The 13,050-nt window shown below is 49.0% G+C and overlaps 1 protein-coding gene across 4 annotated transcripts in view; it reads right to left on the bottom strand.

The window, feature by feature from the left end:
* The window catches only part of LOC135901211 (Krueppel-like factor 6), a 397,383-nt gene that overhangs the window by 64,505 nt on the left and 319,828 nt on the right, over positions 1 to 13,050 (bottom strand). For 2 of the 4 annotated variants that reach the window (XM_070531071.1, XM_070531072.1), the window contains exon 2: positions 7,038 to 7,084. The exons of the other annotated variants lie outside the window; for them this stretch is intronic. In XM_070531071.1, the coding sequence (XP_070387172.1) occupies positions 7,038 to 7,084 (47 nt within the window). The remainder of the gene's footprint in view (positions 1 to 7,037; positions 7,085 to 13,050) is intronic. 4 annotated transcript variants of the gene reach the window in all.

Below are 13,050 nucleotides of genomic sequence, written 5' to 3'. Positions count from 1 at the left end.
GCTACCGCACTCACGAAAGACGTCGTGCACTTCCTGCAACTCGCATTAACCGTCCATCGATCCACACCGATGTTAGTAGTGGGGGACTTTAATGTTGACATAAAGACAAACAGCAATTTCCTAACACTTATGCGGGAGAACATCCCGTTCCTCTCGCTCGTAACGCGTCCCACGGCTGTGACAACCTCGCGAGGCACTTGTATAGATCTCGTCTTTGAGAATCAAGCATTGGTGTACCAAGTCGAACATATATCAGTCTATTTCTCCGACCACAAAGCTTCCTTCATGACTGTCAAGAACTGTTAATGGAGTCTTTGTTAAAGAAATACGTGTGAAAAATAAAAAAAAAATTCTGTGATAGCGCATACATGTGTTGCTCGATTTCTTTGCCTCAATCTATCGAAAAGGTGAAACAGCTTATTTGCTGCGCTCAAATTTCGCATTAGGAAGTAACGTAATCGTCGGTAATTTTTTTTGTTATCGTGGTAGTTCCCCACACCAAGTGGCAGTATATTGTGTGCGATTCAAACAGAACAAAATGTATTAGCTGCTTAGTTTTCCGAGGCAGTGTGTTTTGAAATCTTCTTAAGATACTTAAAGACCGGGAGAGTTTGCTTGTCAAATTTTCGATGTGCGCGTCCCACAACATAAATTCGTTAAAAGTGACCCCACAAGTTTTAACGTGACTAGCTATATCGATTACACCGCTGCCCAGTGTAAGAGTCTGGTTCAACACTCAGCATGGCCGCAAGCGTGAGGGATGTATAGTGAATATAGAAACCGATTTCCTGGCAATTATAGAATGTAGGACACAATTGCGTAAGACCCCCGCAGTACCGCTTCGTCTGCTGCACGTTTTCGTAGGAGGGACAATTGAAACTATGCTAGCTTATTGATTGTTTATTTTCTTTCTCATTCGTTTTTTTCCGGTTCACGCGCATGTTGCTAGTGTAGTTGAATGGTAACACAAGTAACAACGAAAGAAAAAAACATTTGCTCAGATTACACGGTGATATATAATGTTCTACTTGAAAAGAGTCAACCAGGCCGGGTCTGCTTGAAACACACTTGAGTTTCAAGCACACTACCTCTGAAATCCACTGCAAATTTTCGCGAAACACTTTCCACCCTTGGGCGGCTACGTTTTCTTATGTTTTACGCAAGCATTAACTGAATTTGTATACTTACCTTCAGTTTTTTATATTATTTAATAACGAAGCGAAAATGTGTGACCACAGCAAACATACGACGAGAATTATTTCCTCTATTTATCTTCTCATACACTATACTACATTAAAGAAGGCAACTGGGAGACAGATTTCTTCTTTCTGTTTTTTTTTTCTTTTCGAAGAATCTTTCACGAATAATCCTCGAAAATGCATGTAATCTCCGAGAAATCGCCAGACCGGAAAGTTTCTGAGAGATCGCAGAGCATCACCGGCGTCGTGGTAACATTATAATTTCATGGTAAATAAAACGAACTGACTTGTTACTTGAACGCTCTTGCAAAAAATGTACCGCCACCAGTAAAATATCAAATGGATGTTGCCAAACAAAGTCGACAATTCATAGCTTCATTTTCTTTTTTCTTTCTTTTGCATATTCACGTGTCTTTCGCAGTCTTCGCACTGTTAGATATGGAGCTGGTTCCTGAGGCTACTTCGAGTTCCCCAAACCGCTTCGAGTGGCAGCACAGCTAATTGAGGAATGCGGAAGCAGGAAAGTGCATTCCAGAGAAGCGGCCGAGCAAACAAGTTTAAGGCAACAAGTTCGTGCGTCGCCGGGATTAGAAGGGGGCCTGGGACAATGGAGCGCAATCGACCCCCTTCGTCTTTGAAGAAGGCTGTTGCCACCGCTGCGGAGCCGAGTCGCCGGGATTTGCAGGTGGGCGTCGGACAATGGAGCAGGTGCAGCCCCCCCTCCTTCTCCAGCCTACAAGTGGATTGCCAGTCTGCGTGGCAAGTCCGCAGAGAGCCCCGACAGGTGTGCCCCGCGACACGGGCGCCTACCATTGGCTGCAAGTGGCGTCATCGGAGTGGACTCTCCCATTGGTCAAACATGACGTGACTTGCAGTGCTCGAAGGGCTTATAAGAAGCCTTCCAGAGAGACCTGAGCATGCTGGGACATGCCCTGATTCCCTGATTCACCTCTCTCGAACTTCTTGCCGCGGGCCGCAGCGTCCGAGTTGCTGCCGGCCCGTAATGTCTGTACGCCTGTTACTTGTCGCTCACCTCCCTGTACATAATGTAGAATAAAAATCCCCCCCAAGTTTTGGGTTTTCATCCGCGAAGTCCGTCCTCCAAACCCCTACATCTGGTTGGCAGCGGTAGGATCGCCTCCGAATGCATCAGCTGGTGGCAGCGCTACAGAGAAACCTTCGTCGAGAGAGATCGTAAGGAACCGGGAAGAGCGAAGAAGAGAGAGCCTTCGTCGAAAGAGGTCCGAAGAGACTGGGAGTATCGAAGAAGGAGCGAGCCTTCGACCCAGGGAGTCCGGAAGGAACCGGCAACAGCGGACGAACGAACCGGATGGCAGGGTGCTGCAACCGTAAGTGAGCGCGTGGTTTTTTTCCTTATGATTCGCCAGACTCAAAGGTTGTGTGTTCAATTTTGATAGTTCTGGGAATCGGGAGTTTGTTGCATTGTGTGTTTGCACAAATTAATTAAGGAAAACAGTTTTAACCACCTGTCGGGGCAGCTGCCATGGATCTTAGAAGGTTGACGAGGTTGGATTTGTTGTTGGTGTGCGACGATTTGGGAGTTGAGGCGGACGAACGGATGAAAACGCCAGCTATCATAAAGGCGATTGAAGATAGTGGCAATGATGAGAAAAGCATTGAGCTTGCTTGGGAGGTGATACAGGAGCCACGGGAGCGAGAGCGTCGTGTACGTTTGCGAGAGCGTCGTGAGCTTAGGAGTGAGCGTCAGCGTGAAGAACGCGAGAATGAACGGAAGCAGGAGCTTCAAGAACTTACTCTTAGGTGTCAGCGTCACGAACGTGAGAAGGCACGCGAACGTGAGCGAGAGGAAAAGTATGAGAGAGAGAAGGCAGCACTGATCAAAGAGATACAGTATTGTGATCAGTTATTGGCACAGAGACAACGGCTGTCTGTGAATTCTGTAGATAGTACAGAGCGAAAGAATGAGCAAGTGTCTCGCAGATTTTCGCCAGAAGCCGACGAAAAGAGTAGTGCCTGTGAGATTGGCTGCCGATTGATAAGTGAAGGGAGAAAGCTAGCTGCTAACGATGCCTTAGTGGCAACAGAGGCCGTTAAAGGCCAGAGTGAGAGCGACGAGGTGCTGTGCCAACAGATGACTGTGGAGACAGCTAGGCCAGCTGCGAACAAATTGGCACAGTTACCGCGTGTGTGCGTCGCTGGTAATGTTAGCGAAGTTGCTAGCGAAGAAAAGGGTACTTCTGACCCGACAGAAGCGAGCACCCATGTCAGGCCAGAGGTGCGTGCAGAAGTGAAGTGCGAGCTGGACGATGCAGTTGAGAATAGTTCTCTGGGTGGCGAGCTCCGTAGCTCACGAGAGAACTGCATTGTTCAGGGATCGGTGCGGCTCTCCGCCAGTCTAGATGGCCTAGATAGGGATGATTCAGTTAATCATTCGGACTGTGCGCGTGAGACAGCGTTCGATACCGACGGGCTGTGTGCCGATGCACAGCGTGAGCTGGGCAATGTAGCAGAGGGCAGTTCGCAAGAGTGCGAGTTGTCTTACTCGAGTAAAGCCTGCTGCATTGTGCCAGAGTCGGTTGGGCTGTCCGCCAGTCGAGGCAAAGTGAGAGTAGATTTAAATGTAAATCACTCAGACTGTGCGGGTAAGAGGCCGATCCGGGCCGACGAAATGTGTACCGGCCAGCACGAGGCACGAGGCGACATGAAAGCGAGTGCAAAGAGAAAGCGCCGTAAAAAGAAGCGCGGTAAAGACCGAAAGTCGGTAAATAATGTAGCGCCGCCAAAAATGGCGAGAAACCCAAATGGGCAGGGCGCGAGGAGAAGAAAGGTGCGGTCGTCACTGACGATGTTGACGCATCCTAAACGTTCGAGCCACAGGTCAAAGGGGGACCGCGAAGAATGTTCTGCACGGACGCGGACAAAGGGCACGAGGCAGTTAAGCTCCTCGTCGTTCCGTAGTTCTTTTCACAGCTCAGCGTGCAGTTCGAAGAAACGCAAGGTGGCAGGACGAGACCAGGTGGGGAGAAGCGACGCGGTCAATCGGGTTTGTGTTGAAAGCGGGGCGCGAGGACGCAAATTGGCAGGAGACCGTAACGTCTTCGGGGAGCTGATAGTTAGTCAGCCCTTTTGTTGTCTCTCGGCAGCCAGAGTAGCTTTCAAGTTGCGACCACCGCGAGGACGACTCAGAGTATGAGTCAGACGTAAGCGTTCGGAAAGGGAGGCCAAGAGCCCTTCCGTAGAAGTAAAACGTGTTGTTTTGTTTTATTTTTGAGCATCGGAAAGTTTTCGCGATTTGAGACTAGGATTTCTTTCAATGTGTAAGGTTTGAGCTTTGTTTATGTTTTCGTTCGAGAAGCTCGAGATTTGAAAGATGCGTTTTAAGTAAACGTGTAGTCTCGCGAGATGCTCATTAATAAGTAGATAGGCTTTTTTTTGTGTGTGTGTGAGTAACCTGAGGGTCAAGGTTATTGTTGAGAGGCCTATTGTAACGCGCGTGTGTTTTATTTAACCTTCTTTCTTTTTAAGTGTTTTGAATTTTGTAAGGTTAAGCGCGTAGTTTTCAGTGAGTGCATGATTTGCACGGAGAAGCGTCCTTAGTTCCATTAGCGCGTGTCCTGTGTGGACGGAAGGAAGCAGACTTTATGACTGGGTTGCTAGTGTGTGTGGAGTGCAGCCGTATTCTGACTTCTTTAGTGAGCGTGCCTGGAACTAGTTATTAGAAGACGCATTATTTTAAGAGTTCTGCGGAGTGTGTAAGTCCCGCAAGTTTAATTGTTCGTTTACGTCACGTGTCCTGTAGGACCTTCAGGAAAAAAACGTGAGTAAGCGTAAGTGAAAAGTTTGCTTACAATGCAAGTACGCGTTTTGTTTAGTGACCACAAGGCTAGTGCGCTTGTGATTACGTACTTGTGAGGTTGACCAGATTGTTCAGTGGCACCAATACGTGTGATAAGTACGCCACTGCGATAGATTGGAAACATGCTGTTCGTGTAGTTAGGCCACTTATGTTATGTTCGGCTGTTTTCATTTGTTGTTTGCATCCTCAACGACCCTTTTGTTTTGCAACAACAATAGTGCTCTGGTCTTGTCGGCAATCGAGGAGAAATGCATGGCTGTTTGGAAGGGTGGTTGGAACTGTTGTCAAAATTGGGGAACTAAAAGATCAGGGTTGATTTTGACTCAGTAATAGCCTGGCGAGTCAGGGGTGAAGAGCCTGCGCTTACGCGTGGTGCAGCGCTGTGCTGTTTTGTTTGTTTGACGTCTGTTCTCCAGGGCCAAGGATCCCGAAGTTCGTCAAACGAGGCTCGACCCCAGTACCCTGCAGCTTCTTTCAGCGTTCCTCCTGGCCAGCGAATTGAGTTCACCGGCCATTCAGAACAACCGGGGCGAGGACGAGCTGTTAGATATGGAGCTGGTTCCTGAGGCTACTTCGAGTTCCCCAAACCGCTTCGAGTGGCAGCACAGCTAATTGAGGAATGCGGAAGCAGGAAAGTGCATTCCAGAGAAGCGGCCGAGCAAACAAGTTTAAGGCAACAAGTTCGTGCGTCGCCGGGATTAGAAGGGGGCCTGGGACAATGGAGCGCAATCGACCCCCTTCGTCTTTGAAGAAGGCTGTTGCCACCGCTGCGGAGCCGAGTCGCCGGGATTTGCAGGTGGGCGTCGGACAATGGAGCAGGTGCAGCCCCCCCTCCTTCTCCAGCCTACAAGTGGATTGCCAGTCTGCGTGGCAAGTCCGCAGAGAGCCCCGACAGGTGTGCCCCGCGACACGGGCGCCTACCATTGGCTGCAAGTGGCGTCATCGGAGTGGACTCTCCCATTGGTCAAACATGACGTGACTTGCAGTGCTCGAAGGGCTTATAAGAAGCCTTCCAGAGAGACCTGAGCATGCTGGGACATGCCCTGATTCCCTGATTCACCTCTCTCGAACTTCTTGCCGCGGGCCGCAGCGTCCGAGTTGCTGCCGGCCCGTAATGTCTGTACGCCTGTTACTTGTCGCTCACCTCCCTGTACATAATGTAGAATAAATCCCCCCCCCCAAGTTTGGGTTTTTCATTCCGCGAAGTCCCGTCCTCCAAACCCCTACAGCACGCAACCTGAAACGAAATAGTCCAGTGCTCACTCGAGCGTGTTACAAACGCACGGGCACCTCCACGATCGCTGGCCGCATGCTAACGCTTTAGGACAATTCTGTTCACACGTTTCCGTTCATATGTAGGCTTTTGTTCCCGAGAGCAAGTGCTTAAGTGCTTACAAGCTCTTTTTTATTATGTTCGATAGCAAATAAAATATTATAAATACGGCCTCTGCCACGAAGACCACCGAAGACAGCCAAAGAGGCAAAAATAATAATTACAAAAACATATCCGGTGATCTTTTTCCGAGAACTCCACAATTTCAATACCAGACCCGAGCCAGTAGCGGAACTTTTGAAAGGATGATTTATATTTGCGGCGAAGAGAGAAGCGATGTTAAAGAAAAAAGACGGAGAGACTTGTACGTATACGGGCACATATCAGACGCTCGCGAAGCGAGAAAGTGTTATGAAGCTCCTGAGAAATGAAAGTTATTTTTTGCCTTTAAATTACGAAAAAAAAAGAAAGGTGCATATATCTCAGGATTCACACAGTGCCAAGTTTAGGGGCAAAGACTGTAAATTGGGGCAAAAAGGTGACCGGCACGGACAAAATCTGGCGCACTACGCAGCCACGGGACGAATTTATTTGCTGTAAAGAGCCGCCATTTCAGAAGCCAAACAGAAAACACTGCTAATCTGTTCACTCTCAGTTCTGAATGATACAAAGTGTACGTACCGGCATCGTCGTAACAAGCAAACAATAAATGCAGCACAAATATTACCTGACAATGAGCTCTACTCTTCAAGGCAGGGGGGAACACAGGCTTACCTGAAAAGAAACAAAAATGGAAGACATGCATTTCAGGAGCTAGTTTCCCGGCAAGCAAAGATGAAGTAACTTTCACGAAGTTTGGCCCTAAACATACGTATTACGCGGTCTGTGGATCCTATCAGCTAAGTATGCATAGCAAGCCAAGAGCAGCAAGTAAACAAAAAAGAAAAATACGGCATAAACGCATCGTCGCAACGCATTCACGTTTTCATGACAACTGGAAACTTCGCAAAAATTAGGTGATTTTAGGATGAGATTTACTATCTGCATACCAGCGGCAGCCGAAGATTGGTAGTTGCGTGAGTCTACAATTGAATAAATGCGAATAGGCGGCCGCGATATGCAAAAAAAGCCTACCATCACATTTACTTAGGTGAAGGCTAAAGCACACGAGATGGTAAATTTTATTCCAGAGTCCACCGCTGCGGCGTCTCTCATAGCCCGGTGTTGCTTTAGGACGAAAAATCAATTAATTAACTAATAATCGAGGGTTAGGAAGTAAAAATTGGTGGGCTTGCGCTTGCGACGCCAAGCAGCAATAAAAATATGTCCTCTAAGGATACTCAACTAAACGGTAGGGAAAAGCTTGGTTATGGCAAGAAAAAAAATTATTACGCAGATTCCACGCGCTCTGGGGATCGGTTTAAGTAAATCTTTCATCGGTGTTTTCAAGAAACACTGCTTTTGTTACGTGCGCTATGTGCACAATGTACGCAACGTAGGCAGCGTAAATACAGTGGCTCCGTGTTGAATTATATTCGGTTGTCTCGTTTTGCGCTGGAGAGAGAGAGAGAGAGAGAGGGGGGGGGGGGGGCTATAATGCATTTATTTGAGTACAGAAAACTTCTGCCTGCCGAAATAAATTTTGCCAGATACGACGCTCCTTATGCCTCATTGCACTGATTTGTCATCGTCCCTACAGAAAAGCATTCCCAACTCCAGACACATGAACGTATTGTGCATACGACTGCTCAAACAGCCGTCAGCAGAAAGTCATTGCAGCTTACACGTACTACAGTCGCACACGTCCTCACAACCACGCTGAGGATGTCGATATCGTAATAAGTGAACAGTGCATCTTGTTCACTACCAGTGACACAAAATTCGCCTGTGCTTTCAAACAGCGGTCTACAGCTTGCAAAGTCATCAATGGAGACAGCGCCAAAGAAGACGGCTGTCTCCATGAATTAGTTTATATGCGTGCTCGCCAATATCGCCGTCCTGCCCGAACAATCGGTCTAGCGCGCCCCCTCCAAATCCACTTACCCGCGCTATAGCAAAGCGAAGGGTGAAGCCAACCGTATAGACGCGCAGGGAAGGCAGTCTGATGGCTTATCTGGGCGCGCTGGCATTTGACTTACAAAGGGACACATCTAGGCGGGCATGAAGCAATCTGAGGAAGTTTCCGACCGTTCTAGTCGTTTCAACGACACATGCCGGTCATTCACTGGCCGCGCTGGCGGCGCCCCAGAAAGGGCACCGCCGAGGGTCGCACGATAGAAAGAGCAGATACAGGAGATGGGGCTGGCGCCGCTCCAACTGAATATTTGATGCGCCATTAAGACCACATTCGGGTGGATAACACCAGCCTGTCCTGGGACCCGCTGCGGCTGGCCAGCATCCTGGCCCGCGACAGACTAACCCACATTTTAAGTTGCGTGACTCGGCAGCCTTGACATTTGTGCGGGACGGGACGACGAAGAAAGTCCCCCCTTCGCCGGGGCGTCCATCAAAATTCATTACAGAAAGAGCAGAGCGGTCGGGCGGATAAATCTCGCTCCGGCGGCCGGTGTGCGAGCAGCCGAGCCCCGTTTACCGAATCTTGCCCCACGGTGACGTCGCGGGTCATTCGCCGCCGCCCTGCCCGAGGAGAGACAGCAGGTGCTGACGTGCCCCGATGGCGCGGCTCCCGGACGCTTGGCACTCAGCTGTGCATTTGGGTGACGCCCTTTCGCCAGGTACCCGCCACGCTCATGCCCAAGCCGAAGTGACACTTGGGAAGAGCCACCTCATGCTTCTAGAATGCGTAGTATATGCTTACTAGCAGCTACGACGATGACACTGAAAGCCAAATTCACGCAGTTTCCTCACTGTTCAACCACTTCAAACATGTGGTAGGGAGAAATTTTGTTCATTGCAGTCATTTGCCCTCTCTCCTTAGAAATGTTCCATTATCTCATTGCTCCATTCGAAATTTTGAAGCTACAAAAGTATCCCAGTAGCCCATGTAATATATGCAGGGAATGCCTGCGATGCCACGAGTGCGATCTTATGAAAAGCTGTTCATTCAAATAACATGTAATGAACTAGCCACTTCTACTTTACAGGCGATTTTTACTTAAAGCGCCACAAATCTTGTTTCTCCTAAGGAATCGAATTGACAAAAAATATTTCAGCAGGTCGCTGCCTTTATCGACGAGCTCATTTTATATACTGCAAGAAGTCGAATTTGGACATTTCGCTCGCTCATCGCTGAGAAAAGATAAACTTCTGTCCTGTCTTAACACTCATCTTATTCAAGAGCCTACCCTACTTCCAATGTCATCCATTCATCCACGCCGCTCAGCAACAGATTTCGTGAACTGGATAATGTAACGATTCCACGCCAACGGCCGATCTTTTTTTACGCTTTGTCATTGATCAGAGCGGCGCTCAACCCGAGTTAGAAAAATTGGAGGACGCTTAAGCTTCGCCTTCAAGAGCGGAACGCGATAGCGTTTTCGCACTCCGTTCGCACCGTCCACTCATTCGCTCGGCATGCTTTTGACGAGACGAAGGAGAGAAGCGGGCGAGTGGCGCGCCAGCTGTCGGGGCAGCGCCGTAAAATTTGAGGAGGGGGTCTTCTGTGTTTGCCGCAAGATGGCTCTGCGTGTGCGCCAAGCGCAGAAGAAATGTAGCGGAAACGTACTTCGCTACTCGTTTAACTGTGACTTCTGTAATTTACATGCTCATAATTACCGATATACACCGCAGTATAACTTTCTACGGCAGGTTTCTAAGACAACACCGCATTCACTAGAGACGCTCATTCACCATCAAATTCATGGCTGAGTGGTGGCGTCTCCGTTTCACCCTCCGGAGACCCTGGTTCGATTCCCACCCAGCCCATCTTGCAAGTTGTTTTTATTTATGAATTGCCTTCCGGGATTTTTCACTCCCGGCGACACCGGCTTTTCTGCGACACGAGCTCCTTAACGCTGTCGCTTTAAAATGCATCAGCTGGCCGTGAACGGTAAGAGTGGCATAGAATCGAGAGGAAGGAATCTCTACGTTATACCGGCCCGTGTTAGTAAACAAGGAGAGGGGTGTGGGGTAATGCGACGCCGCATATTGCAGAAAAGCAACTAGATGTGGTCAAAAGTAGCAGACTGATGTAGTCTTTCCGCTTTGGGCGATATTACGGCAGAAAACTTCTTTTTAGGATTCGCTTTCTAGTACAAATACTGTAATTAGAGAAAGCGCACACCGTGCGGTTCGTCGTAATAGAGATAAATGAGCCCGCCAGCTCATTCGCGCACGCCCAGTAACTGCGTGACAGCCATTCCTCTGCTTTCCGAGGAAACCGGCTGTCTTCCTTCGCAGCGCACTGTTACACTTCCGAGCGGATGATTTTTTTTTTTTTTCTCGCGCTACAGCCAACATTGCCGGTGGCGCGGCATATTTGCGACGTGACTTTTTGCGGCTTGTCTATAACGGCCGCTCGCTGCTCTTACCGCGTGTGTTTGGTTGGACGCGAGAGCATTGGCGAGCACGAACGGTCTTATCTAAGCGAAACACCGTGCTGACGTTACAGTCTCTGGAAAAACTCTTCGCGGAAGGGCGAATAACACGATGTGACGGCAGCCTTTGTACCAAAACACATAGAATCAACGGTGACCACGGTGCGAGCGGGTTCGCGGGCCCGGGCTACCCGGGATACTTAGGGAGGGTGTATACGTTATCGGACGCTCTCGTGATACAGAATGATACGCTCATTTCGCGCATACGCGGGCCTGTTCAAAAACCGAGATTGGTTTCTCCCCTCGATTTTCTTGTTCTCTTCCGTTCGTTTAAAATGTGCACCGCTAATTTTTCTCCCCACCATGCGGAGAGAGGAACAGCGCGATAAGAAAACAACGTTTTCCTGTTCCTATGCACACTTCGCCCCCCCCCCCTCTGGGTTCGCCTTTATTATTATTATTTTCTCTTTAATGCCACCGCGCCTTTCTTCAGCGCTAATGCTTCTTATCTCACAGCACGAAACTTGGCAACCGTGAAATCGAGCCAGCGTTTGCCGACAAATTACGGCAGAAAAAAAAAAGAAGAAAATGGTTTGATACTGCGTCCTCCGCTGCCGACAGTAATGAGAAAGAAAAATGACCCCAACAACAAATCTACAGGAAGGAAATATTTAACTGTGTGCGAAGGCACACCGGTGTAGTGTGGGCGACAGAGTAAAAAAAAAAGCGAAACAAGGAATAAGGAGGGAAGAGTGAGCAAATATTACAAGCGGGTGCGCGCGTAAAACGCAGCTTTCTCTCGCGCATCTCTTTTTCCTTTCTTAGAAAAAAAGAAAGAAAGAAGAATAAGGAAAGGACAACAATAATGGAAGCAAGGCATGTCAATAAATACTTATGATCCAAATGCACATAGGAGGAGTGTTAATTTTCAACGCGTGACTTCGTAGACGCCGGCACGTGTACATTCGTATCTCTATGCGCACGCAGTCCAGGCAAATAGAAAGCGCGCAAGTCTGACAGAAAGAGAGAGAAACACATAAAATGAAATGACGAAGGAGGGAATGGGGACACAGAAACACCAGAAAGATTGTCGAGCTGAGGAAACGGAAGGAGAGGCAGATAACGGAACAGAACACAAATACGAAAACAGAACATATATATATATATATATATATATATATATATATATATATATAATTAAAGGCAGAGAGCTGCATGTGTGCGTGTGTGTGCGTGTGCGCGCGTGTGAGTGTGTGTGCGGGGGGGGGGTGAGAGGCGTGTCATTCTGTTCCTCTATATACGCGGCTATCGTTTATTCGCCCTCCCCCCTTACCCCGTGTGTCTCCCGTTTTCTTGTCCGTGCGGCACAGGCTCGACAGTTTGAGGGCGGCTACAGACGTGCTCCGGCGAACGCTCCAGCTTTTCTTTTCTTATATGGCCGCGGCAACGATGCATGCATACATGTCGGCACGGCGCCGAGTGAGCTTCGAGCGTCCCTTCGAGAGAGAGAGGGAGAGCAAGATAACGGATGGATCAATCGACAGCGTTCGGTCGCTGTAGGAGAAAGACCGCGGCAGAAGGGGCACCATGTCCTGAATGGGAACGGCCTGCGAGCAGACCCCAACCGCGAAGATGTGCGGGGAATGTCGTCACGAAGGGTGGGACGCGTCTGCCCGCGTTCGTACGTGTCCAGATAGCGGCGCGGTTCCGATCGGCGGCTGTGCGCACGGTGCGACCAACAGGAGCGCATACGGAGAGGTGGCGGACGCTCGGCGATCGTCACCACGAGATCTGAGCGACTTCCGAGTAAACGACAGCGATTACGTGGGTGTAGCGGACGCTGCTCATTCAAGGATTTTGGAAGCGCCACAGGTGACACGCACAAAGAACGGTGAGATACAACAAAAAATATGGGGCAATGCTTGGATTGAAATCTTTAAAGAAAGAAACAAAGAAAGAAAACTACGCAGATCCAACGCTCATCTTGGCATCTATGTGAAGCGAAGCTTCCGTGAAGCGCGCGGTTAATCAAATGCTGTAAAATTTGCCCATTTCACTCCTGCGTCATTGGCGTAAACTAAACTGGTGTGCATGCAAGTGCTCCAGCGCACCCGTGCTATCCAATGTGACACACACGGCGATCATCCCAAACAGCTGGTTGGCGTTGGCGCGACGTAAGCGTAGGTGCAATTGTGGCCTAATGGTCAGAGCATCGGACCGCTGTGATGGGGGTACTGAGGCTCA

This window comes from Dermacentor albipictus, chromosome 1, assembly GCF_038994185.2.
Source record: "Dermacentor albipictus isolate Rhodes 1998 colony chromosome 1, USDA_Dalb.pri_finalv2, whole genome shotgun sequence".
In the NCBI taxonomy this organism is placed as follows: Eukaryota; Metazoa; Arthropoda; class Arachnida; order Ixodida; family Ixodidae; genus Dermacentor; species Dermacentor albipictus.
This window is presented reverse-complemented; position numbering and strand designations above follow the sequence as displayed.